Source organism: Sitodiplosis mosellana, unplaced genomic scaffold (genome assembly GCF_009176505.1).
Source record: "Sitodiplosis mosellana isolate CC-2019 unplaced genomic scaffold, AAFC_SMos_1.0 Smas_scaffold_6089, whole genome shotgun sequence".
NCBI lineage: Eukaryota > Metazoa > Arthropoda > Insecta > Diptera > Cecidomyiidae > Sitodiplosis > Sitodiplosis mosellana.
The window spans coordinates 13,523-39,930 of record NW_022601330.1 but is presented as its reverse complement, the minus strand read 5'-3'; the positions used below and the strand labels follow the sequence as shown (position 1 = coordinate 39,930).

The 26,408-nt window shown below is 36.3% G+C and overlaps 4 protein-coding genes across 4 annotated transcripts; 3 read left to right on the top strand and 1 right to left on the bottom strand.

The window, feature by feature from the left end:
• Positions 1–189: 189 nt before the first annotated feature.
• Positions 190–10,520, bottom strand: LOC129573484 (protein pecanex). The gene is made up of 15 exons (XM_055453994.1): positions 9,726–10,520; positions 9,296–9,465; positions 9,064–9,230; positions 5,901–8,978; positions 5,317–5,812; positions 4,934–5,235; positions 4,683–4,843; positions 4,419–4,606; positions 3,533–3,744; positions 3,329–3,463; positions 3,101–3,271; positions 2,959–2,999; positions 2,426–2,878; positions 1,723–2,361; positions 190–1,633 (listed from the first exon to the last, which is right to left on the bottom strand). Exons 1-15 carry the CDS (start codon positions 9,876–9,878, stop codon positions 290–292), a joined length of 7,710 nt encoding a protein of 2,569 aa, XP_055309969.1. The 5' UTR covers positions 9,879–10,520; the 3' UTR covers positions 190–289.
• Positions 10,508–16,117, top strand: LOC129573485 (RRP12-like protein). The gene is made up of 9 exons (XM_055453995.1): positions 10,508–10,785; positions 10,892–11,153; positions 11,231–11,357; positions 11,499–11,681; positions 11,869–14,024; positions 14,090–14,255; positions 14,320–14,849; positions 14,932–15,116; positions 15,359–16,117. The coding sequence occupies exons 1-9, from the start codon at positions 10,644–10,646 to the stop codon at positions 15,979–15,981; spliced, it is 4,374 nt and encodes a 1,457-aa protein (XP_055309970.1). The 5' UTR covers positions 10,508–10,643; the 3' UTR covers positions 15,982–16,117.
• Positions 16,118–16,604: 487 nt separating this feature from the next.
• Positions 16,605–19,203, top strand: LOC129573487 (mitochondrial 2-oxodicarboxylate carrier). The gene is made up of 10 exons (XM_055453997.1): positions 16,605–16,748; positions 16,905–16,962; positions 17,086–17,126; positions 17,214–17,312; positions 17,398–17,580; positions 17,652–17,690; positions 17,760–17,818; positions 17,878–18,052; positions 18,205–18,309; positions 18,472–19,203. Exons 2-10 carry the CDS (start codon positions 16,911–16,913, stop codon positions 18,664–18,666), a joined length of 948 nt encoding a protein of 315 aa, XP_055309972.1. The 5' UTR covers positions 16,605–16,748; positions 16,905–16,910; the 3' UTR covers positions 18,667–19,203.
• Positions 19,204–20,177: 974 nt separating this feature from the next.
• Positions 20,178–24,762, top strand: LOC129573486 (uncharacterized). Its single transcript, XM_055453996.1, has 3 exons — positions 20,178–23,179; positions 24,355–24,495; positions 24,595–24,762. Exons 1-3 carry the CDS (start codon positions 22,429–22,431, stop codon positions 24,678–24,680), a joined length of 978 nt encoding a protein of 325 aa, XP_055309971.1. The 5' UTR covers positions 20,178–22,428; the 3' UTR covers positions 24,681–24,762.
• Positions 24,763–26,408: the final 1,646 nt, after the last annotated feature.

Below are 26,408 nucleotides of genomic sequence, written 5' to 3'. Positions count from 1 at the left end.
CTAGCGTCACTCAAAATGATATCAGTCATTTTGAGTGCTAAATCCACGCACGGGAGCGTCACTCCATTTTAACCTCGTCTAGAGGTTTTTCATCTGATGTTTTTTACAGGCCATTCATGAACAGGTGTGGACATTTTTTCATATGAAGGATCGAGCTGCTTCAAAAAAAATTCAATGAAGGGGAATATATTTTATTTACATTATAATTTTTATTCGGAAAATTGAATTTAATCTAAATTTATTATTAACGACAAATTTGTTCGTGTTTTTTTTTCATTAAATACTAAGTTCATTCCAAGTTGCTTTTGGTTTCATTGACCTTTAGTGCAACCTCCTGATCGGATTCATCTAAAATTGTATCCGAATCATTTTCATTCTCCGCTGGTACTTCTACTTCAAATGTTGGAGCAACATTACGGAAACGATCATCAATACCTATTGTATTATATTCTTTAACTCCATTTTCACTGACCGGAACAAAATGTTCGCCAATTTGAACTAAAAACAACGTCCGATTGAAATTTGATCGGAATCGTTTATTAGGATGTAGTGGCTGCCAAAAGTGCCTTGTGTATCCAATCATGCCTTCTTGAGGCTCCCACAATGATTTTTTCCACGATGAGCGTCCGCCATTCATTCGCATGCATTCGTTTGGCCATAGTACATCGATTCTACGCCCTAAATCTAAACAGTCATAAATTTCCAATGTTGATACAATGATAACTTTGCGATTAAGCGGAATCTTAGGAGGACTTGGCAAGATTGATGAATTATTAGAAGAAGCCATACAACTCAATGATGCATTGGAATATTTTGGAACTGTGTCCAATAGTGTGGCGGATGTTTGAGTAGTTGATGGTAGTGATATCGATGTGCTAAGTAAAATTCCTTTTGTTTCAGGCATGGTGACATCAAATGCATCGTTATCATGGCTAGATTGACGTTCTTCTGACTTTGATTTTCGCTCTGATATGATAAGTGTACGATTTGTATTACGTGTGCTTAAATTACCCGAAGAAAATGAGCTATTTGGTCGATACGCTCTTGAACTTGTTGGATTTGGAGATGATGAAGCCGTTAACATTGAAGTTTCTGGGCTAATATGCGACTTATTGCCCGATATTGACGTATCCATTTCTTTACTATCAATTATATCTATTGGACTGCTGCTTGGAAATGTAGCTCGACGATCTTGCTCTGTTTTTGTAATCACAGAGGCTCGTTTTCTATACACACCCATTCCCGAGCGATCTGAGTTTATACTCTCCCGTTCTTGTTCTCGTTCACGATTCAGAAATCCAGCAAGTAACGTAGAATTATTTGGCTTGCCCATACTTGCCACACTACCACGCGTTCCGGCACCTGAGAGACTCTGGCTGCCATAAGATAAAGTGCCAGTCGTAGCCGAAATGGTGTTATTTGGTGTGTTGCTCGGAGCATAATAGACACCAATATCACCCACCTCGGTATCTAGAGTGGCTGAACCACTAGAGCAACCCTCGCTGAATCTCTGGCGCACATGTTGGCAAAATCTCCATGCGATATTTTTTATTTTGTCCAAAGTTATCGCTCCACCGACAATTTTGCACAGCTGTTCATTCGTTTCCGCGTACGATGGTAACAAGGGTGATACCTGTCGAATGAAAAAAAAAAAATTATTTTGGTTCATCAATTCACAAAAATAAAAGTCAACAATCATAATATGTATAGTGTTTTGCGTACATAAATTGGATAGCCAAGTGGAAGATCACAAGAGGAGTTGATAATATTTCGTAGGGCTTGTTTTGCATTTTGAATGCTTCCTCGTTCTGGATTTCGATTGCGTAAATAAATTAACTCTTGTTGTTGGCCTGCCCACAATCCTCTAACACATTCCCGATTCAATTTTATTACGCGAAAGCTTAAATACCGTTTGCTGAGACGAATCAAACGGTATTCATCGGAACCCTCCTCCAAAATGTGTCTTAATGCAAGCAATTGGGGTGCTCCCCGTAAAACAGCATTCCTCCAAAGTGGATCTGCCTCGTGTGAAATTACCAATTCATTGGTATGCGTTGTAATTGCATTGTAAAGTGCAGCGGGATCCTCATATTCTTCTGGGCTTAAGAAGTGGTCTTGATGCAATTTTAAAGACATTTTCACCGCAGGTGCAACGACTGTATGCAAGAGGTCCATATCGAGGAAGATCCACTCGTCTCTGATTGATGTTATGCGATAGTCTCCTTTAAATAAGGCGTGTAATCCGTGTAAAAAGAATTCGACACCAGATAATGAACTATGTGTGTGCGTCGCTGTTGCTAATGTTCGTCGCGCTAACAGACTTAATGCCAACAGCAAGGAAATTAGAGTTGATTTCTGAGTCTGGAATGAAAGATTATGTTTTTTACAGGCGTTTCAATGGTTTTGTATAATTTTTTTTTCTTACAATATCGGTTGGTTGTGCTTGTGGGTTGTTGTCATTATTTTTATCAGATTTCGATATGCGTGGTGATGGTGTTTGATTATTAGATGATTTTGGAGATCCACCGGTTGTTTCACTTGTTGATATTCCACTAAGATTCTCCGTTTGACTTCTATGAAAACTTTGTGACTGGCCCCTTGATTTTTGTTGCTCTTCCTGTGATCTTGAATGCTTTGATTTATGCACTTCAATACGCTTTTCGTAGCAAAATTGGATCCAATCAAAATAAACTGAACAAAATGAAGACCTCGTGATTCCTGACGCACGAAAATCAAAATCTTCGTCCAAATTGTGGTTGAATATAGGATCCAAGTCAACAAATGACCTATCCTGCGTTCCTTGTAGTGCTTCTTCAATTGCTTGCGAAGCTAACCAACTGTGAAGCTTTGGTGATCGAATGGTGTAATAGATGATGCACTGAAACATGAAAGAATATATGAAGAAATTCCTCTAAATATGGCTTGTTATACTAATAATACATGATGAGAACTGCTTACTTTTATATAGTAAGTGATGAGAACTTTGCGAAACTCGTAAACTTGTATTTGGAAGCAAATAGAATAAAAAATTAATTATAATTATTAATATTAATGATTACACACGAACAAATGAACACATCTTTGTACAGCAGTATCTTACCTTGTAGTGTGGCCTGTGCTAAGTTATCTGAGATTGAGTAACCTTCCAGTATGTATTGAGAGGCAACCACCTGCCAAGCCAGCCATCTCGTAGAAAACATTGCATTTATGCTTAAACAATTTGGTAAATGACCCGGAGAACAACAACAGCATCCATCATTTTCTCCAACACCTTAAATAAAACGTTACTCTGACTTGACAAACTTTCACCTCAAAGTGGAATACATACCTTCTGAAATTGCTTCAACTTCACGCTGTTGACAATAAGTGCCCCGAAATTCCAATCCTCTCATTTGAAATGTGCATAAACCGTTTCCTAACTCGATTATATGAACTAAACAGTTTAAATAGTCGGACGCCAACACTGTTGATTCAGAAAAATTAAATTGTCAGATTAATATTTGCATTCAAAAAAAATCGTTCATAAACATACCAAAGCAATCGCCTTGACTAACATTTCCCCATCGACCCAACAATAAGTCACCACATAACGAGTGCTGTAAAGATCGAGTTAAATGCTCGTAGAAAATGCTGTTTAAATTGTTATCGTCAGCTCCAAGATCGCGCTCCAAATGTGAACTTAACCGAGTATTACTATGATCGATTCGTCTTGTGTTATAATCACGCTCCCAAAATTTAATAGGCCTTGAAGTAAAGCATTGTTCATTGAATAATTTATGAATTATAATATGTAAAAAGTTTTTCAACATTACATGAAATGTAAACTTCGTTTTTTTTTTCATTTAAATATTTTATGTGACAAACTAGAGTATGGCTATAATATAATATCTTTACCAATATCAACAAATTGGCTCGATGACATAACTCCCCGCGCAAAGTGACTAACGAAAGAGTTAGCTCAAACGGTAAACGGTAATCACCCGCCCACCGCTGACTGTTCGTTCAATAACCGCTTGTGCCTAAGTAAACGGTTGCACAAACCGTTCGCCCATACACTCATTCGCCAATTATCCGTTTAAAATCCGGTAGCAATTATTTGAACGGTTGTGTTTGCCGTCGTCTGAAGCTATGGCGCTAGTTATGCAACATCATTCGGACTAGCACAGGACGGTGTGACCGCTTGATAAAATCAGAACGGGCGGACGGCAAACGGGTGCGGGGAGTTATGTCATCAAGCCAACAAATTATAGTTTTGATGAAACTTGAAAATTTTATTTCGGATGACGTGGTATGGTGTAGTGGTACATTTCATGCATATTTTGTCCTACAATAACAAACTAATTGAGTCTGAGTCTAAAGTGACTCTACTTTTTTGTTTATACTAAAGTTTAAAGAGGAAAAGGACATATTCAACCTACCTTGTATAAGACGTTAGAAATATTGCACTGCCCAAAAACGGAATTAATGGAGCGGACAAAAGTGAACTAATCACAGCTTGAAGAAACAACATTGCTGAGTGTGGTACGCTGAAAGGTTGAGCAAAAGCGTGGAAAGCAGATCCCCAGGTGATTTGCCATGGAGCAATATATGTGACAATAAATTGTAGCTGTGAAAACGGCAAAAAGAAGGGAGAATTTAGTGTTTTGTTGTGAAATCGAGTGAAACCTTCGGGTGTAAAATACCTTTAGAAGAAATTCGCATGTTTTCTTGTACACGATAGAAACAACAAAGTAGTCAATCAAAAATGTTTCACTTGCCGCCTTGTAGTCTTTCCCAAAAAACAGCACGGTAAATAAAATGATAATGTATTGACTTGATGGATCAGAGTATGAACTACGGATGCCTAAATTATTTAAAATTTAAAGAAAAAAAAACAACGAAAAATTGGTTATTGCTATTCGAAAGTAGATGAATTGGAAATTAATGTACTAACTTTTAAGTCCACATAAAACGACAATGGCCGACCCAATTGGAATGCCGAATTTTTGTGAAATTAGCACTGAGTCCGATGTAAGCGCACTTATGAATATCAACGGTAGTAGAATGTTCTTCTCCACAAATGATAAATACACGAATAATGTTTCGAACCACATTATTTTAGCTGCTTCGCTCGTCTCGTACATGCCGTACTCTTTCTGCTTCAAAATTGGTTTGGCAAAGCATAGCCAGGGTAAATACTTTCGCATTTGCGGTATGAGGTAATGAAGAAGGAATCCAAGAACAATTACGAATGACCTAAAATAATAATTTTTAAAAAAATGTTTTTAAAAAACATTCCAGCTATCAATACAAATTAATCCAAATATAATCATTTACCGAAGAACTGGATTCAATTCGGGCTGAAGAGCTGTGAAAACAGTGCTGCTATGTAAACTCAAGACAATCGTCCCAATCACTGTACACATTAAAAAATCGTTTTTGAGTCTTGCGTTTACAGTGTTTTTGAGTTTACTTGGCAATGGATCGTCTAATTCTTCTTTTTCCAAAACTCCTTCACCTTCGGCTGTCAGAATAACTTTTTGTTCTGACATATTTCCCGAATCGATGGCAACTGATTCGTTAGAATCTTTTTGTGCATCACTACTATCGAATTGTATATTACTTGAACCGGTCTGATTACCTTCGGTTTGACGTTCTTTATCATTAATACTGATCTTAGTTTTGATATTACTTTCATTTTTCTTCTTGACTGGCTTGTTTTTCTCGAACTTGCTTAGTTTGGTAGCTCTTCTCAGTTCTTCATCTTCGTCATGGTTAATTATGAAACTGGATTGGATTATTGCCCATAGATACGTGAAATCACTCGCACTACCTATAACATATACAATAAATCTAAATAAATAAATAAATCTAAAAATCTAATAAATCTAAATAAATTAATCTATACGCAAATTACGCACTACGAGACAAATGATATGCACTCGCTACAAGCAATGCGCAGAAACACGAAAATAGGACGTGTTGCGTTGATCGTGGTTCCGATAAACCACCAAGAGCGAATCCATACAGCATGCAACAAGCCATGATTGATTTGAAAATCCCAAAGAATGCAGATATCAAGCTACAAACAGCATTCCCACCAAACAAATGCATATCGAACTGTTCCAAAGCGTACATTAAGAATGTATTGACTTGTGCAAATAAACCAAGACTGAAGAGTACTGGAAACAACAACAGAATAATTGACATGATTTCTTGGATGGAGTAGAAAAATCCGCGTGTGGAAAATGGGATTCCGAACAATGTCAGCTGATTTTCATCTTTTGGAAATGTAGAAAAATGGTGTGACAGTATCAATATTGAAGTGCACAAGCAAAAATAAATTGGTCTGGAATAACGGGCATCATCTCCATGCGTACTCGAAGAGGCATCTGGTTGCACGCTTTTCAACAGGCTATACTGGGCACCTGCCATAACAAAGCAGAAGATGAATGCAAAAATATCCCTGTAAAAGTCCAACTGAAGTACAACTGCTCCCAGTATTGAACAACAAATTCCGACTAAAATCGAAGCGGTTGCCTGACAAGTTCCACAATCACGATCAAAAAGTGCCAATAGCTGCAATCGATCCATGGATATTTTTATCTCGCGTTTTAGGCATTTTATGGGAAACTTGTAATATCGCTTGGGCTGTACTTTTTTGTCTATCGGCAAATTACAATGGCCCCAAAACATTGAGTCTGCAAATGTCATTCGATTTATCGTCGATCGCTGGGTTGATTGAGCGCCAAGCGTTTGATTTTCAGCGAGTTCAGGAAAGAACAATGTACTAAGCCGCTCCGAAATTTTCATATCAAATCCCATACTTCCACCGCCAGTAGCACCAGTCATAGACATTGAATCGTCTTCATCGCGACTGCTTGCTGTTGTATCAATAGATGAATTTTGCATACGGTTACGTGTAGATCGAATTTTTGGATGGTATTGACGTTGTTGATGAAGATATAAATATGGTTTCCTAGAAACTGGAAAAATATTATCCTGACGAGTATTATTATTGTATATGGGCAACAGTTCGCCACGTTGAGCTACTAAATATGGATTGTTTGGAGATGCACTCTGCAAAACCCATCCATCTTCGGTTTGTTGCATAACCTGGAGAACATTTTTATTTAATGAATTTGAAGAGTTATAGCTACCGCCACTAAGCGAATTGGCAGAGGAAGCATGACTCAGAGACTTTGTATTAGTTCCACAGTTATGATCGTGACCTTCATGTTGATTTGTCTTCATTCCATTTTTTGTCTCTTCATTCATTTCATATCGTGAAAAACTAGTTTTTGGTATTGCACCTAAACTTTTTGACGTGTCTTTAGCCAGTTTTTGATCTTGCGGTTCTGCACTTGTTGTAGCTTCTTTGGTTGCACTCGATGCATTTTCGGTTAAATCAACAGAAATTGTGTTTGCATCCATGTTGAAATCATGCCAATTCCTCTCTGACGATTTCGATTTCTTCGACAGCAGCATATCCTTCGAACTCGCACTAGCTTGCTCACAATCGCTTGACGGACAACCAGAATCTTCGCTTTTCGGTACAATTATCGATGCTGAATTCACACCACCCACTGCACCTTCCTCTGCATCATATGCATCCTCTACACCATCTGTATTTGCTGTTGTACCATCTGTTTTTGGTTCATTCTCGTTGTCATTAGTCTTTGTATCACATTCGTTTTTCGGAGAATTCGATCTGAAGATTGAAGTTCTCGCTCTTGTCTCAAGTAACGGAGACTGTGACCCATTATTCATTTCATTTTCTGAATCGGTTGAATGTGTTCTGGGTCGGTCTATTTCCAATTCACTAGAGTGTTTTTTCACTGAATTTGAGCTATCATTATCTGGTGTCGTTCTTTGGCGCCTTCTCTCTGTAAAAGACATTGATTTTGTCTTCGATGAAAGTTTGTGCATAGAGCTCAATTGGTGCTGAACTGTAACGGCAAAGTTATTGTCATTATCGTCATCATCTTCATCGTCGTTGTCATTGTCGTCTTCGTCATTAGATCCTGAAAGTGCGTCGTCATCACTTTCCGATGTTAAAACAAAGCTTTCATTTAAGCTTTTTTCATCGACAATTTCAGCGATCGGATACACAGGTTCAATACTTCCGCTTGTTCCTTTGGGGAAAAAATTCAAATGCTGATTCCTAACAAGAGATTTACTCGGAGGAGGCAAAATGGCGTGTGGTGGATTCCGTAAAGGACGACCATTAATGGTTTCTACGCTGTTTGGATGAGGCGACAGATTCGAATATGACGGCTGTGGGCAGCATTTTTCCAGAGCTGTACTTTTTATTCTTCGCACAGAAACCATTCCTGATGTCAGTGGTTGTTGCTGTGTTTTTGCAGTATTGGAATATCGACGTTGCCGTGTTGTCGATGACGTTGATGCGCCCGAATTTGTGGGCAATTGAATAGCTGACATTGTTGACGTTGAGTCTTTTCGCATCGGAGCCTTTTTAGATCCGCTAACAAATCGCTCGATAGCTAGCTCAGATTTTGTCGTAAAATGTGGCTCTAAATACATTTCAGGCGTTAGCGATGGCAAGTGATTGGGATGATAGAAACCGCTACCATGATGTTGTTGTCTATGTAAGTGGTTCGATGATACAGGCCTGCGTACGGGAAAATTGTTCATATCCGGTCCACTGGAGTCAAGCGATGTTTGTCTTTGCAATTTGCTTCGCATTCGCTTTTTACTATCACTTATTCGTTGCAAACCACCACCATCAGTGTCAACAAATTTATCTCGTCTTTCTTCTGATCGAGATAACAAGTCTCCCTCATCTACCAATCGAAGCTCCTTTGTTGCATCCGCGGCCGTCATTGTGGACGTATCTTCTGATTTGGACTTTGTCTTCATTATTATAGATCTTCGATCAACGTGTTGCGCTGCCACCCCATTTCCATGATTAGATGGAACTTCTGTTAAACTATCTGACGATTCTGAACTGTTTTTCCGATGAACGTCTACTTTCAAGTCTGAAAATGTATCAAACACTTGTTATTGACTATTTAACCAAGGGAATATCGTTATTTAGGAATAGAAAAAATGCTATTTTCTCACCAATTGTGCTGGTATTTTGTTCCGCTGGGTAATCGATTGAAATCACACTGTTTGCTTGACTAATTTCATTGCTGTTATTATTGTTGTTTTCAATTGATGTCCTCGATGTTGGATCAACCATACTATTCGGAGCCAATATTTGCATTTCGATTCCTCCATCATCGGTGCTGGATAAAATTATCAAACAAATCTTAATATTTTTTGTAAAGGCCGTCACAATTTGAAACCTTACCCAGATGTTTCTTGCGGTACTTTTACAGGTTTTTTTGAATTATTTTCGGATACGATTTGTGCTTGGTCGTACATAACATGTAATATCAAATTGACGAGTTTGACTGCGATTATTGTTGTTGCCGCAGAACAACAATAAACAGTCCATGATGCAACAGTTCTCGAGAAATACTGAGAAAAAAAACAAGGTATGCAATTAATACATAAAGTCGTAGTTCATTTTATATCAATACTGGTCTATATTTGTATTTCATTTCTATGTGTTCAACCTAACCTCATCAGGACACTTTAATGAAAAAGTTCATGTGTAAACAATGTTTTAGTACTCACTTCAAAAACATTTCATTTAATCAAAAAGTAATTGATTGTATTGTACAATCAAACATTCTAAAGGGCGATTATAATCTATTTTGTACAGTTGAATGACTTACTAGGTATGTAACAAACGGCGTACACAACAGAAATAGAAATAAATAGAGGTGAATTGCATTGCAAAAGATATTTTGATGAGGGTCATAGAACCAGCCACCAGTAAAAGATGCCCAAACACCTTGACGAAGTATTTCAATGGTTTGAGACCCCATTTTTCCAGATACATGTCATTGTAATTTGGAAACACTCGCAACTTTTTCTTAAAACCTCACAACAATGGCTTTTTGAGTCGTGAACTATTTAAAATTCACAAGTATAGCATAATGCGTAACACAGTTTCATAAGTTCATTAATTTTTATTCTACTGCACTCATTTAGATTCATTTACAATTGCTATAAACACAGTCAATTGTTTTTTTTCACATTTGTAAATTACTATTTCGCACAAGAACTTTGACCAGCTGATTTCTGGAACTGTTTTTTTTATTTGTCAGCCATTCTTTCAAGATGAATGTACTTGTACATTCGAATGAAAGTAGAAAATGCACAAAACAATACACAAATTAAAAACGTCAAACAGGGTGACCATTCAGATCAGAATTAAATATTTGGAAATGGTTATTTAATCGAATAAACTTATTGAAAATGATTATAGCAAACAAATAAAATATATCATGTTTTTTATAATTTATTTTAAAAGGGAAAAAATAATCAATTTCTATTTATTTTGTTTATGTACGAAGATATAATTATAGCATCGATATTCTCCATTTCTTTCGTTAGCATAGAATGCAAACAAATAAGTATTTCTTGTCATTTTTGTTTTGTTTTGACAGCTGTCACCAATGAACTGCACATGGATTTCAATCCATTGGATTTCAAAAGTCAAAATCTAACCTCAAAACGGCATTTATTGACACCATCAGTGCACGTGCGATTTCATTATTTTATCTGAGTTTTACAAATAATTTGCGAAAATGAGCAAATTTCGTTCGAAATTAAAACGTCATTCGAAAGGAGCAAAATGGGCTCGCGGTCAATCGGCCACATCAAATCCGGAAAATAAAAAGCATCGCAATGCTGCACGATCACGTTTTTTCCAACCAAATCTGAATACAGGTATGTACTATATATGCAAGTCAATTTTAATAGCCAAAAACAATGAAAGAAAACAGTAAGAAAACAATCAAAATTGAATATATTATCGTATATTAAAAAAATCTAGTTGCTAAACCATCAACTACTAATGGAGTAACATCATTGACGGTGGAAGCGGTTTCAAAACACGATGCTCGTCAAATGTATACAGGTGAAAGCAAAACCACCAAGTCAATAGCATCGACAAAATCCGAGCCAACTGTCCATGACATTGCAATGAGCTTGCATTCGTTCAGCATGAGTGATGGGGATGACGATCAATCTTATGCCAGAACATTTCAAACTTTCGGCTCAAGATACAGCTCATGTACCAATATGACTTTCAATAAGTACTTATTTACTAATTTTGATTTACTAAATGGTGCTAATTCAAATCATCTATTTTCTTCATTATTTCTTTGTGGAGGTTTTTAAACCGTTTTCAACAAACCTCGGATCTACACAAGGAAATGCTTGCTATTCTTTCAGCCATCACAGAAGTGATAAAAGAACGCAACGGTACGCAATCCTCAACGGAATTCTTCTTGGGATTGGTAAGTAAGAATACACTACAGTGAACGATAAGAAAAGAGGATAAAATTAAAAAATTGTTCAAATAAATTGATGTTCGAATATTATTTTACCGCATTTTTCAGACTTCGTAGATAGCAATTTATGTACTCTATTTTTTGCAGATGGAAACCCTTGAGGCTACAAAAGAAGAAAAAGATATAATTGCAACTTTATCGTTGCTAACAATGGTGATCAAATCGGTCCCTCAACCAGTTTTACGGAAGAAATTTGCCGATACCGGCGATATATTTCTTCAGTTATTCGAGCAATTTGCAGATAGTGAAAATCAAAATGTGCTTCGAAGTGTAAGTGAAATAAAAATATTTTTATAAAACATTTACAGGCTTCAACCATGCTACATTGCTTTGCATTCAGGCGGCTTCAGATCAAAAGTCTTTTCTAATTCAAAACTCAAAGTGGCGGAACTATTCATAACAGCTATGATAAATTATGAACAAAGAAATTGAATATTCGTTATTTTTTTGATTACAGATAATTGGATGTGTTTCGGTATTATTAAGAGCTCAAGAGTACGCATCGTGGTCAGCTGGTTTGACATTGAAATTGTTCAATCAAGTGTTATCCAATGTTATACATACAAAGCCGAGCATAAGAAAAGCAGCACAACGAGCAATCGAATCAACTATTCATGGTTGCTGCTTTATGATAAATCCAGCTGAAACAAGTCAAGATGAACAAACACACGACCAAGTCCCATTTCATCCTGCTGGCACGTATGTGGCCAAATTTTGTGTGGAACAATTCAAAGTTGAAAACCTGACCAAATCTCAGAATGTTGTCTTGTACGCGATTGAATTGCTGAAAAAAACGATAAGCGGGTTGAAAAATGAAGATATCAAAGACATTTGCGAGTACCTTCTTTCAATCATGGTTACATCGAAAACGAATATTCAAAAGAATTGTTTCGACACTCTGTATCACTTATTTCAGTCAAAGTCGCCAAATTTATCTCAAGATTTAATTGGAAAATTGATAGCAGCAATATACGACTATCGGCCCGAACCAACTGATGTCAATTTAACACTTGCATGGCTAAATGTCATGAAACGCGGTCACATTTGCATGACATCTTTCAATGTCTCAAAATGTTTGATGGAGCTACCAAGGCTGATAACAATTTGTGCCAATGATATTTGGAAGTCAGACAATTTGCAGATTGCGACTGGTGTTTATCATTTGGTGAAAGAATTATTCGAAGAATGTATTGCGCCGGGGCTGGAGACCGATGCCTACATCAATTTGCATCGCAAAGCAATCACTCGAATTATCACCGAACTAGCGAAGTGTTTAAATGAACCTTTTGGTTTTATATCCCAACAAATAATCGGCGTATTTCAAACAATATTTGAAATTTGTGGCCGACATTTTGGTGATATTCTTCAGCCTGCACTGAATCAAATTGCTGCCCGTTACGATGATACTGCTTCAAAACAAATACAAATTGAGAATGTGGTTCGGGCGGCAATTTCTTCAATGGGACCCGAAGCAGCTTTAATCGCTGTACCACTCACCGATGCCAACGGAGATGTGGATATATCACGGTTGTGGGTTTTACAAGCATTGAAAAAAGCAATTAGCGGTTCTACATTTGAGTTTTTCTACTGTAAAATTTTACCACTTGCCAACAAATGTTACGAACAATGGAAATATCATCAAACTGAAGGAAACCTAGCTGCCGCTCGTACAAATGAATTGTTCTACATTCAATTATGGGATCTGTTCCCAAGTTTTTGTGAACAACCAAAAGATTTAAACAAGTTTGGATCGATTGCAAAGATGTTGGGAGATGTGTTGAAAAACCGTGTCGAAATTCGAGATGCTGTATTTGATGGCTTTATGAAATTGCTTCAAAATGCAAACGATGAATCGAAAGTACAGTTAGCACGATTCGCTCGAAACTACTTGAATATTCTGTTGAATATATTCACGAGAAAACCGTCTGGAAGCGAGGAACATACTGCACATACAAATGCATTGAAAATCATCGTTGAATACCTAAAAGTCACACCCAATGATGTGCACACCGAACTATTTAACTCGATTCGGTATGAGTACAAAACGAAAGAGCGTATTGAATCGGTTCTACTAAAAGTGCAAGAGTTGAATAAAACCATCGATCGAAGCGGGGAAAATGATCATCAAATTGGTGCAAATGAAGCAAAAACTATCCAGGACGCCTATGATATGTTGAAAAATATAATACAAGAAAATACAATGGGCGTTGAATATGTGGAAGAAAATACAGATGAAGTTTGTGAACTATTGAAAACTATCCCAATCAAACGTGTAGAACAATTGTTCAGAGGTTCTCAACAGAATATTGGCGTATTTGCATATCAAGCGTATTTTGAATTGCTCATAGCTTTGTCGGTTTACCAATCGTCCGAAAAGCTGAATGAACTATTTGCGGATTACATTGAACCAACCTTACGGAATGCCAAAAAGGGTGGAATCACTCAGTTGATCAAAGAACGCCAAAAAAAATCTTATCAACTTGTACATAATATATTAAAAAGTGAAAATGCTGGCTGTCAAAAGTTTGTGAGCGAAAATCTGCTTCAAATCCAGAAAGTACTTTTAAATACGCTGCAAAATCGGAAACAAAGTTCACAAGACATTCGTTTGAGGTAATTTCCGCATTATTATTTGATAATTTGCAAATATTTTCAATATATTTATTATCTTCATTTAGTTGTTTGCTTCTGTTGATCGAAAAAGAGGAATCACGACTGCAGCATAACAGCAAACTGATATCACGAACCATACCCGAAATTGTTATGTCCTTCAATCACCATGGACAAAATTCAAAAGACAATATCACATTGAAATTACTTTTGAAAATTGGATCTGTCTATAAGGTAACATGGTAGTAGAAATAGTATTCATCAAAAGATTATTTTTGTAACATCTATTCCATTATAGCAAGCAAACAAACTTCAAGATTTTGTGGAAATCTTGATGGCTGGGTTGGATGGCGAAGCTGATGATATGGTCATCTCAAATACAATTCAAGTATTGCAAGCTATACTACAACATTTTACCGCGGAGATAACATTGAATTGCCTGAATTCAATTCTTGAACAAGTGCTGGCACAATTGATCACTGGAAGTCGTCAAAAAGTAAAGGCAGCTGTTGGATTTTTGTTGGTTTTCATAAAGATCCTCCCAGCATCATTTGTCGCCAATCATTTGCCCAATATTGTAAAAGCAATGTCCGCAATGAAACCGGATACAAAACGCTTCTATCGCAAACAACTTGGATTTGCATATAAACAACTCTGTAAACGCTTTACACCAGATGAAATATGTAAATTAGTTCCTGGCAATGATGAAATTACCCATAAGAAGTTGAAAAATATTCGAAAAGCCTTAGCCAGATCAAAAAGACAAAAGACGTCTGAAAGAGATCAATCTGATGATGATGGACTTGGTGATGAAGCGGAAAACGACACGTATGTATTTACAATTAGTTGAATTTTTCTTCATAGAGTCCAATGTAACTGCAATTTAACTGCTATCCGTAATTCGTTTCAGGGACGATATATTGGCAGATTCTGATTCTGATGAAGAACTTCATGAGGATATATTAATGGGTTCGGATGATCAACCGACCGAACGTTTGAAGAAAAAATCATATGGCAAAGAAGAGAAGTACATATATGAAAATTCGGAAAATATTGTCGATTTAGCGGATATAAAAGCAATGAGCAGCATTGCCAGTAAGTATTGAGTTCATTCAAAACTATGGGAATATATACGGAGAAATATGACTTATGAGATCAGTAATAGAATTTTCTACAAAATTGAAACAGAACGATGGCCCAGCGTCAAAAAAAATAATATGAGTTTTTTTTTTGGAGGCGAATAGCATCACTTTGTTTTCATCTTGTTGAAAGGATTTTATATAAATGTTTTGTAATCAAAACCCAAGTTTATTTATATGTATGTATATTACCCACAGCAACGAAACCCATACCCATGAAGAATATTGGAGCAACCGTTGATGTTAAGAAAAATATAAAAGATCCAAATCGTGGATTCAAAGTGGATATCAGTGGAAAGTTGTTAATTGAAGAGCCGAAAAGAGGTGGCAACAAGCACAGCGATACCGATTCTGACAACGATGACATGGATGAAGATAATAAGAAGGAAATTCCATCGAATGATTCGAATAGTGATGATGAAATAGCTGAAAATAGCAAAGCAAAGTCACGGAAACGAAAGGCAAGCAGCAGTCTGAGTCAGGTATCTGGAAAGACTGGAGCTAGCAGCAAATATGTTGCTGGTGGAAAAGGTATTCATCGACCACTAAGTGAAGCAGCTTCAGTACGTTCGGGATACACTAACGTTTCGGGCAGAACCGATGTTAGTAAAAAGTCCACAGCATACGGTAGTGATTATCGTGCCAAGAAATCGAAAGGAGATATGAAAAAGAAAGGCACCTTTGATCCATATGCGTATATCCCACTCAGTCGGAATAGCTTGAACAAACGGAAGCGCGCTAAAAACAACGGGCAATTTAAAAATATTGTGCAAGCAGCTCGGAAGGGTGCCGCAACCGGTTCTAAACGACGTAAAGTTTAATCTTGCTTGTCAGCCAAAAAATCGCTAAGAAAGAAAGTGGGAAAATATTTAAAGACGCGTTGAGAGCTTGGTAGAATACTTGCTGTAATCAAACGTCATATACAATGATAAGAAATAAAATAAATTTTATTTTAAACACATTCTTCTATTATTTTCATCAAAAAAATGCATGTAAAAATTTGTATAAGGTAAGGTATAACAAACCAAACAAAAATTACGGTAATGAACATGAACTTTAACTGAAACTCCTATGTACATACATGTAATGTACATTGTACATTAAAAACAGTTTAGTAACAATCAAGCAACTCGCAAACAATATACATTAAATCACCGTTGCGTTGTTGGAACGTCGCCAAAATTAGGACGAGACAATCATGTATAATTATTGAATGTTGACCTGAGGCATATGGAGTAGGCGATAAGAGTGAGATTTTATGAAAATTTTCTTCTAAAAATATGAACAAATCGTGTGTCTCACCGAGAAAAGTACCAAACCGACTTAAGTGACAAACTGATTAGATAATGATCGTTTTTGTTTATATTTCTTTAAGATAAAAAAAACTTGTCAATAAACGTTACGTTCATACGTTACGCATAGCACACTGTCGCTTTGCTCGCTTGCGTTAGCGTTCCGTTCAACTGATAAATTATCATATTCTTTTGACGTATAAATTGAACCAGTTCGATCGCAGCCGTCACTGTGTACTTTTTTCATCAATCAAAATAATAGTTGAAAATCTGTCATTTCGGCGATTTTTGGAAAGGTTTTACACTATTTTTAGTATAAATTAACTATATAACATTTCCAATTCAGTAAAGTGACATTGCGTAACATTTCAATTTAATTCATTTGTAACCTTGGTTCATTATTATTATTATTATTATTATTATTATTATTATGTTGATAAAAAAATTTACAGTATAAAATGAGCAACCAAACGGATGATAAAAATAAACCATCGCTGGTGAAACAGGCATGTAAGATCATTAATTATTGAAACATAGTCAAAGAACGTGAATGAATTTTGTTGTAAACATTTCATAAAATAAACTTAGATGGTTGAGATTGAGAGCACTGTATGTTTTTTTCGTCTTATATAGCATTGCAAATCGTTGCCGGTGGCTCGGCTGGATTTGTAGAAGTATGTATTCGCATTCGGTTGATTTTTCCTTCATAGGCTCTCCATTCTCCAATGTTTCATTTAACCACTATCCGTAATTCGTTTCAGGTATGTATAATGCACCCACTTGACTTGGTCAAAACTCGATTGCAAATTCAAAATAAAAAGATGGTTCGAAACACAGCATCGTCGGCCAGCACAAATGAGGTAATTACTAAATTTTGAACAAATATCTACTCGAAATAAATTCATTTGGGTACGAATACCGGTTAACTTCCTTATTCTCCAAAAGATTTACTATAAAGGTGTTTTTGACTGTTTTCGAAAAATGTGTCAACACGAAGGATTGTTTTCTATGTATAAAGGAATAATTCCACCAATCATGGCTGAAACGCCGAAACGCGCAACAAAGTTTCTGTGTTTCGAGCAATATAAACGATTTTTCATGTTTGGATCAGATAAAGCAACACCATTGGTATGCTAATTTTTTGGTATCAAGCCGTTTGATGGAAATTTACCAGAAATTCACAAAGCATCTATTTTCAGGCGTATTCTCTAGCTGGTCTAGGTGCAGGAGCAACAGAGGCAATTATGAAAACAATATAAAATTAACAACTGAATAACAATAATAATATTAACAATTATTATTCTTAGGCAATTATTGTCAATCCATTTGAAGTCGTTAAAGTAACGCTTCAAGCAAATCGGGCCAAGTAGACGATCTTATATTTGAATCTTGCAATTGATATTAACACTTAACCGTTTGTCATAGATCGACAGAAGCGCCGACAACTTTCACCGTTGCTCGGCAAATAATCAAACAAGATGGATTTGGCTTGAAAGGTCTCAATAAAGGTCTAACGGCAACAATTGGACGTAATGGAGTTTTCAATATGATTTACTTCGGCTTCTACCACAGCATTAAAGATTATTTTCCAGCTTATGAGGTTTGCCGAATAATATTTTTTTTTCCACTTGAACAGCAAAAAATATCTCAATATCAGACATTATATTATGACAATGGTTATGTAAAATTATTACATACTTTACGAACAAGCTTTCTATTTCTATTTGTTACTATAATACAAAATTACATTAGGACACGACGCATGAATTTTTACGTAAAGTTGGCATAGGTTTCTTATCTGGAACAATTGGTTCGATTTTCAACATTCCCATCGATGTTGCAAAGTCAAGAATTCAAGTAAGTTTTGTTACTAAAGTGACTAACGTAAATTGTCATTTGAAACATAATCATTACATCAAAGTACGAAAGTTATGTGTAGCAAACAATAACAAAATTCAATAGAAGCAATCAGTTGGTTTCGGTTGTGAAATGATAACATCAAACTGTTACTCTTTATAGGGACCACAACCAGTACCAGGACAAATAAAATATCGTACAACTTGTGGATCCATGTTAACAGTAGCACGTGAAGAAGGTTTTGGTGCTTTGTACAAAGGTTTACTGCCCAAAGTCATGCGCCTTGGTCCAGGCGGTGCGATCATGCTACTTGTGTACGAATATTCGTACGAGTACCTCAAGGAGCGTTTTCTTTAGGAAAGAAAATGATTTTGGGACATTTCATTTTAGTACGAATATATGTCTTTTGTGATTTTTGGGTGTTACTGATAAGAAATAATATGTTGATGTCTTCGTCAAAGTTGTAGTGAACCTTCTCAATAAACGCCTCAAACAGATAGTATCTCAGTAATGCTAAGAACGAAAGAAAAAATTAAGAAAATAATGTTTTTTTACGCGATTTTGAATTTGCACGAGATAAGAGATACTCGATTCTGCGTAGAACTCAAAACTGCTATTGTTATTATTATGAGAAAACGTCGAGAAATTTGATCAATGTCTGAACTCAATTTGAAGAAAAAAAATTTATTCACATTTATATACGTATGGAAATATAATTGCGATCCGCGTGGAATTTCAGTTTTTCGAATATTTATTTGCAAAATAACAGAATTAATGGGAGCAACCTGGAATTTCGCTGCGGCTCCTAATTGAATTTCCATGACTGTATGTGTTCACGTTTTTTCTGTTAATGTGTACTGTGTAGCATTTTACAATAAATCAAAATCAATCACATTTATAGTCATGTTTATTTAGTTACTGAACTTAATAAGCAAATCTACAGGTCATTTCAATAAAAAAACGATAACGTTTCTGAAGAAAAAAAATCAAACTAATATTTGAAAATTGTCTACAGTGTGGAATTTTTCACTACAATCCAAAATTTCCAAAAAGCTGTTAATGCAGAGCTGTGTGAAATTGAACATGCGGTAATTTAGAATCAACACGGTTTTTTGTTATGGAATTTTTCAATTGTGCGTCATTCTTCGATTGAACCGCAGATTCATCACTTAGAGATGTAAGAAAGTCACGGAAATTAGGCGAAAGGTTTCTTTGCTACCATTCTCTCGGCACTTGTCACCTTCACAATTATTGCTATACACCGGACTGTGTTGGTAGTCATCATAATGCCTTTCCACGATTAAAGGACCATTAAAGAACTGTGTCGTATGGCGGTCAGATTTTTTCGAAGCCTTTTTTGAAATAAATGTACTATTTTCGATGGAATCTTTCCATTCCATTTCCGTAAAATTGCTTGAAATGGTTGATGTATCCACGTATGAATCATTGAATGAATCTTGAGTTGTTATGATAGAATCAAGTGTGGAGGCAAAAGAAGGAGGAACGGTTTTCACATCAGGTTGTTCTTTACTTAATTCCAAAGCAGCTATTATTTCTTCATTCGATTCCGTAGTGAGTGCTTCGCTTGGCATTCTTTTTTTCGTATGACTAATCATCATTTCATTTTTTGTATTCTTCAGGAACATCGGCAATTGTACAGACGATGAAATGTTGGGGATCGGTAATTGCTTTCGATCTGGATTGTAATTTTCAACCTCTTTGCTACGACTATCGTCATCATCGTCGAGTGCATCAAACTTTTTTGGCTGTGTGGAAATTGAGCTAAGCTTTGCCAGAGTGGCCAAAGGTGATAATTTATGATCATTTGTAGCTCTCGAGTTTGGAGTGTAATAGCGTTTATCACTGAAAACTTTGAACAGTCCTTCGAAAAAATAATTCAACGTTCGTTTTGATCTCATTTTTTCTGATGAATAGGCTATTGATATCAGCAAAAATGAAAATATCAGTATTTTTCCCAAATTCATTTTGCAATAAATTACTTCAACAACCGAACATCACTGAAAACTGTTTATCAAAATACAAACTGTTTATTCAACTAGAAACAAAGCCAGTGAATATTTCGTGTACGACTGAAGACTGGAATCTTATTTCTTGTACTTTTAAATTGAAAGTAACATAATTTACGATTGATTGGTCTTGAGGGAGTGACATTACTTATATTATTATTGCCCTTCTTTCTATTCAATGAACAATATGAGCATGAGTGATTATGATGTATTATTTTTTTTTTAGAAACATTTTTCCCCTTTCTACAGTTTTTTATGTGGTCAAGAAAATGCAAGCGATTTCCTGCTGCTAAATGATGAACACATCATTTTGAATGTGGTCTGATTTCCCATAAAAATTTTCGTCTACCACATTATGTTCTATTTTGTGATTTACAGAAAACAAAGATTGATTGACAATATTTCATTGTTTACAAAATTAATGAAAAAATTATTGATGTCTAATTTATTGTCGGAATATGTCCATAAATTTCCATGTAACCTGTAAATTGATTTGTATATATATACAAATATGCTGGTGGCCTTGACTCTTTCGAAACACGTCGCTCTCAAACTATCCGGCTTTTGATATAAACTCTCGTTTGACAAATTATGTAATAAAGTCGTCATTATCAGCGGAATTTGGTCGATATTTATACGACGTTATTTGAGGTCACTATTGCCAAAATTGCATAACAAAATTCGAAAAAGTTGATGGCTTCATGAAGATAAAATCAGGGCCACTTAAAATTTAACCGTTAATTTAACCACATTCAAATCTACTTTCATTTTCAATGGAAGATAAGATGGTTCGATGGTTCAAATCAGGACACACAATGTTCCTAATTGTTACTATTTCCAAAAAAGTCAACATACTTTGGAAGGTATATTAGAAAATTTATCGAAAATTTCAAAAAGCAAAAGAGTTTGTAGTGCATTTTGAAATCAATTGTTATTTGGTTCACGTAATAATTAGATTATCTATTCCGTTCCGATACAAATTCATAATTTCAACCGGACTTAAACACCAAACTCACAGGAATTTTTTTCGCATTTAAACTTTTAGTAAATGAAACATTTTTATTTTCACCAACAAAAAAAGATATTTTATTGCTTATTCGAACGATCATACTGCTGAACGTATACGCGTCTTAACCCTCTAATGCATTAATTTTTCCCAGGGTTGGGAGTACTGGTACTTGGTTGATTTTCGGCCATAAATAATTAAAAAAATATTCATAATCCTGGATTCCTCTTGGTTTAGTCAGGAAATGCGATTAACATAAATCAGAGAACAATCAAATCCATTGTTTAAAAGTGTCAAAAATGTGTCTAAATTCGAGTTCGAATAATTTATTTTGTCAAATTTTTGTTTTTGCACACATTCTTGTTTATAACTTTACAATCACACTACATAGACAAATATTGCTAAGACAAAAATGAAGAGAAAACATTGACGAATAAAAATTTACTTGAAACAATGTGATCCGATGTACGGTTTACGTTCTACAGGCGTTCAAATGTTGCCCGTCTAGAGGCGGTTGTATGCATTAGAGGGTTAAGTGATTCCGATCACGATGGAATTATATCGTCTAGTGAAAGCATATTATTGTTTCGCACGCGTCCCGTTGTCACATGGAATTTAAATGAGCGCACAAAGCAATCACAAAAAAGATGATCGAATTGAATATCCGTTGAAAAATAACAACCGGTACCTCATCAAGTGTTTTAACACTCACACACCTGCTGAAAACAATCAATGAATATCAAGCATTTATTCAATATTTTGGCGTTCACCGTTAAAAATCCATTTCATTCCATGGTGGCGCCATGTTCATGATACTCGCTTTATAAATATAGGTGTTTTGATTTTGACTGTCTCATTGTAGATTTCGTCGTCGTTGTCGCAGTGTGTCATCACGGTAGCTCAAAATATAGTCGAGATAATTAAATTCGATCAAATTCGAACAAAACGGTTTACGTTTTCATTGGTTTTTCAAAATACAATTTCAATCTAGGTCGGCGATTAGTGTTTTCTCCTATTTTTTTTTTAAATCAAAGTGAAAGAATACCTTAAATAAAGCCGTTGAACTTTATTATTATTTTCTAAAAAATGCGTATACTGCTTGTATTAATTGCTTTAGTCTCAATTAGTTTGGTGTGTGGTGATGAAAGAGTTGAAAATGAAACCGAAGGCAAAATATCGGAAGAGACTGAAGAAAGTTCAGTGAAAACAAAACGTGGAATACATGGATATGCAAGTGATCTTGGTTACCCTCTATATAGTCGTGCTTTCACAAGATATACTCCATATGCCAGATTTCCCACAGTTTATAAAACCCCAGTTGCAACTTATGCACTTACACCCGGAAATGCAATCGTTCATTCATTTAATGTCAACTATCCCAAAGTATTACTGCCAAAACCTGTGATCAGACCAGCTGTAGTGTCACCCGTTCTATATCATCCAAAACCTATTCTACCTTCCGTACCGATTTATGCAAATCGTTATCCCGTTTTTGTGAACAAGCCAGTTATTGTCCAGAAACCAATTATTCCAACTGTACCACAATATTCAACTTCCGCGTTCATTCCGGCGATTCCGCCACATATTCACACAGTGAATCCGTTAGCAGTACCAAGTGTTTTGCCTCAGCCGACATTAGTTTCTCAAGATGGATGGAGACCAATTTTTTCTGCTTTACCAAATGATCAACATACTCACATTAATCCACCGGCAGTCACAGTCCTGCCTCCTTCAAACCCGTTGCCGACAACCAGTCAAACGCAAACACCAAACAACTATTATTTACCACCAGGTCCATCCATTCAACACGATAGTCCCGGTTTTAGTCAATCTACAGGTGATTGTTTTTGAAGCTAGTATTAAAGGTGTCAACGGACAAGCACCTTATCCATCCGTCCGTCCGTTCAGGGCTCTTGAATTTTTTTGTCCGTCCGTCCGTCCGTTCAGAGCCGCTAAAAATTTTCTCCTGAAAAGGGTCCTGAACGGACGGACGGACAAGAAAATTTTTGGGGGCTCTGAACGGACGGACGGACGGACAAGACAATTTCTGAGGGTCCTGAATGGACGGACGGACGGACAACTAAATTTACAGGGTTCTGAACGGACGGACGGGCGGACAACTAAATTCAGAAGGCTCTGAACGGACGGACGGACGGGCAAAAATGGACGGACGGACGGACATGCAAAATTCTCATACAATATTTTTCACGATTTGAAGAAAAAAAAAAAATTCTTGCTATAAACGTCTTATCTGGCAATACGTAATGTATTTTCGGTTATTGATGTGAGTGAAAATTACAGTAAAAAAATTGTTTTCCAAGTATTCAATAGCAATAAATTTGAACTATATTCGATATTTTCGTTCGAATCGTTCGATTTTCTCCCGTGTTTGAAATTTAAAAACAATTGCTGATACCGATGGTATTTTTGTTATGTATCTTATTGTTCGATTTCTTTATGAAATTCGTGTAAATTTCAATTTGTTCTTATTTGAAAACCATTCAATTGGATAAAATCGTGATCAATTGAATAATCGATGGGAATTTTCGTGTAAATAAAAAAAATTCGATGGAAATTTTTTCGATAATTTTTTTTTGTTAATTTTTTGAAAAAAAAAAAATTTCCTTCAAATCGTGAAAAATATTGTATGAGAATTTTGCATGTCCGTCCGTCCGTCCATTTTTGCCCGTCCGTCCGTCCGTTCAAAGCGTTGTCCGCCCGTCCGTCCGTTCAGAACCCTGTAAATTTAGTTGTCCGTCCGTCCGTTCAGGACTCTTAGAAATTTTCTCGTCCGTCCGTCTGTTCGACCGTAGCTGAACGGACAGACGGACGGACAAGAAATTTTTTAGCAGCTCTGAGCGGACGGACGGACGGACAGAAAATTTTTCAAGAGCCCTGGACGGACGGACGGACGGGCTAAAAAGACGGACAGTCCGTCCGTTTGACACCTTTAGCTAGTATTCGCTTTAACAAAAAAAAAAAAATTTTCGTTAACGGTTGGCAATTTTGCAGAACAATACCAGCATCAACAGCCACAGAATGATCTTCAGGCTCATTTACAACATTTGCAGCAAATTCAAGAAATCCAACAACATCAAAATTTCTTGCGTAGCGAACAAAACGAAGGTTTCGTAACATCACTATCTGAACAAGGTCTGTAAGCGTTGGCGAAGAGACGATGCTTGATAAAAATTAGAATAATAATATTATTCAATATTTATAATTTTGATCGTATTCTTATTTCTATTAAAGGTTATGAAACAGCTTCAAACAATGGACTGTATTCTGGTCCATCTTCATACGATGTCCATTTAAATAGTCGCGGTCGTGTAAACTAATTCGAGGATAAATCTATGATTGTGCTACTTTTTTCGTTATAAAGAAAACTTACAGCCCAATAGTTTCAATGTTATGAATAAGAAGAATAAATTATTGATTATTTTCTAATAAACGATTTTGACGAAAAATGCTGCTTTATGGAAAATATTTCATGTAAACTACCCGAGTGAACACGAAAGGCTTTGATGAAAGCCTACATTCGTTCGATGAGGCTTTCATATTTTTTATGTACATTTTAAATACTGAACGCCTAGGCTTTCATTGCTATTCTCACTTCTTTCGTGCATTCGTAGCAATGAACGCCTAGGTGTTCAGTATTTAAATTGTAGGGTAGAGGTTTGTTTGCCGGCATGTTAGTTGGACCACCCTTTATATTTTATATTTTGATCTCTTGCACAATCACTTAATCATGATTAATTGCGATTAAGTGATTAAGTGGCATCTTAATCATTTTAAAAATCATTTTGCAAGTGATTGAGTAATCGCAAAACGCCCACCTGTATCCATTTCATCCACTATGTCATTGATGAATAACAAAAATAGTGTGGGTCCGAGATGACTTCCCTGTGGTACGCCAGATGATACGTTGAATTCGTTCGACTCGCTGCTCTCGTACTTAACGAATTGAGTTCGGTTTGACAGGTATGATTCGATCCAAGCAAGAAGATTTTCTGGCAGGTTGAACGATCTGAGTTTCAGAATCAATCTCTTTTGGTTAACTCTGTCAAACGCTTTACTGAAGTCCGTGTACAGAACGTCCACTTGCGCACCTGAATTTATGCCTCTCTGGGTATAGTAGGTGAATTCGGTGAGATTAGATGCAGTGGATCTGGACTTCATAAAGCCATGTTGCTTTTTGGTGATTTTGTCCTGTACCAGAGACAGAAGTTTGACGTTCACCAAATGCTCAAAGTAGATATCATTATTATCACGGAGGACGGTAGTCCGACCAGTGACGCTCCATATACTGTGCATTTTTAGCCACAATGTCAAAAAATGCCAATTTTTGCCTCACTGGTATATATACAGCTAATATGCTATTTTCGCAGGGCGGTACTTGGGCCCCGGAGTGCCAGGGACCGTTTGAAAGGCCTTGGCCCAAATAGCCGAAAACGCCATACCACACTGGCCAAAAAGCCTGTCTGCTCAAAAATACCTTGCTCCGTAAATTAGCCCCTCACAGGGGGTGTCGGAGGGGGATGTGGGGGTGTCCAAAAAATGTTGCACGTCCCCACCTATCCAACGCCGGTCCAAACTCCCCGATCGGTTTACAAACAAAAAAGTTATGGGCATATTTAGTAAGTACTTGGTTTTCCAGGAGTGAAGCATTTCGTGCGTCTATTGCCCGTTGTAAGTGGTTCGGATTTAATTAAATCCAAAGATTTAATTTTCAACTTTGCGAAAACGGCCAAAAAATGAAAGCTGATTGGGTAGGACGTAAAATTTGGGCGAAAACAAGAAAAACTGGCCTTTTGAGTACACCCGATAAGCCTTATGGGGCCTTGAAATCATGATTTTCCCGAATTTCGTTAAATCTTAAAGATTTAACTTTCAAGTGCGGGATTTAAGCATTTTTCACGCAAAATCATGTTGCAATAAGTCAAGAATTGTTGGAAATGACCGAAAAATTCTAAATCAGCAAAAAACCCAACCACTTTGTACGTTTTTTGAGTCCAAATATGCAAAAATATCATTTTTCGTATATTCTCAACGTTTAATTTTCAAAT

Bases quoted from the DNA above. Each gene is read 5' to 3' on its own strand.
- LOC129573484 (XM_055453994.1), bottom strand. From the start codon at position 9,878: ATGGGGTCTCAAACCATTGAAATACTTCGTCAAGGTGTTTGGGCATCT. The intron at 9,231-9,295 runs GTAAGGTTTCAA...AATTTTATCCAG, and splicing joins GTACCGCAAGAAACATCTGG to CACCGATGATGGAGGAATCG. The intron at 3,745-4,418 runs GTAGGTTGAATA...CTTTACTTCAAG, and splicing joins TTTCTAACGTCTTATACAAG to GCCTATTAAATTTTGGGAGC.
- LOC129573485 (XM_055453995.1), top strand. From the start codon at position 10,644: ATGAGCAAATTTCGTTCGAAATTAAAACGTCATTCGAAAGGAGCAAAA. The intron at 14,256-14,319 runs GTAACATGGTAG...ATTCCATTATAG, and splicing joins AAATTGGATCTGTCTATAAG to CAAGCAAACAAACTTCAAGA. The intron at 15,117-15,358 runs GTAAGTATTGAG...TATTACCCACAG, and splicing joins AGCAATGAGCAGCATTGCCA to CAACGAAACCCATACCCATG.
- LOC129573487 (XM_055453997.1), top strand. From the start codon at position 16,911: ATGAGCAACCAAACGGATGATAAAAATAAACCATCGCTGGTGAAACAG. The intron at 16,963-17,085 runs GTAAGATCATTA...CGTCTTATATAG, and splicing joins ATCGCTGGTGAAACAGGCAT to CATTGCAAATCGTTGCCGGT. The intron at 17,819-17,877 runs GTAGACGATCTT...CGTTTGTCATAG, and splicing joins CTTCAAGCAAATCGGGCCAA to ATCGACAGAAGCGCCGACAA.
- LOC129573486 (XM_055453996.1), top strand. From the start codon at position 22,429: ATGCGTATACTGCTTGTATTAATTGCTTTAGTCTCAATTAGTTTGGTG. The intron at 23,180-24,354 runs GTGATTGTTTTT...GCAATTTTGCAG, and splicing joins CGGTTTTAGTCAATCTACAG to AACAATACCAGCATCAACAG. The intron at 24,496-24,594 runs GTCTGTAAGCGT...TTTCTATTAAAG, and splicing joins AACATCACTATCTGAACAAG to GTTATGAAACAGCTTCAAAC.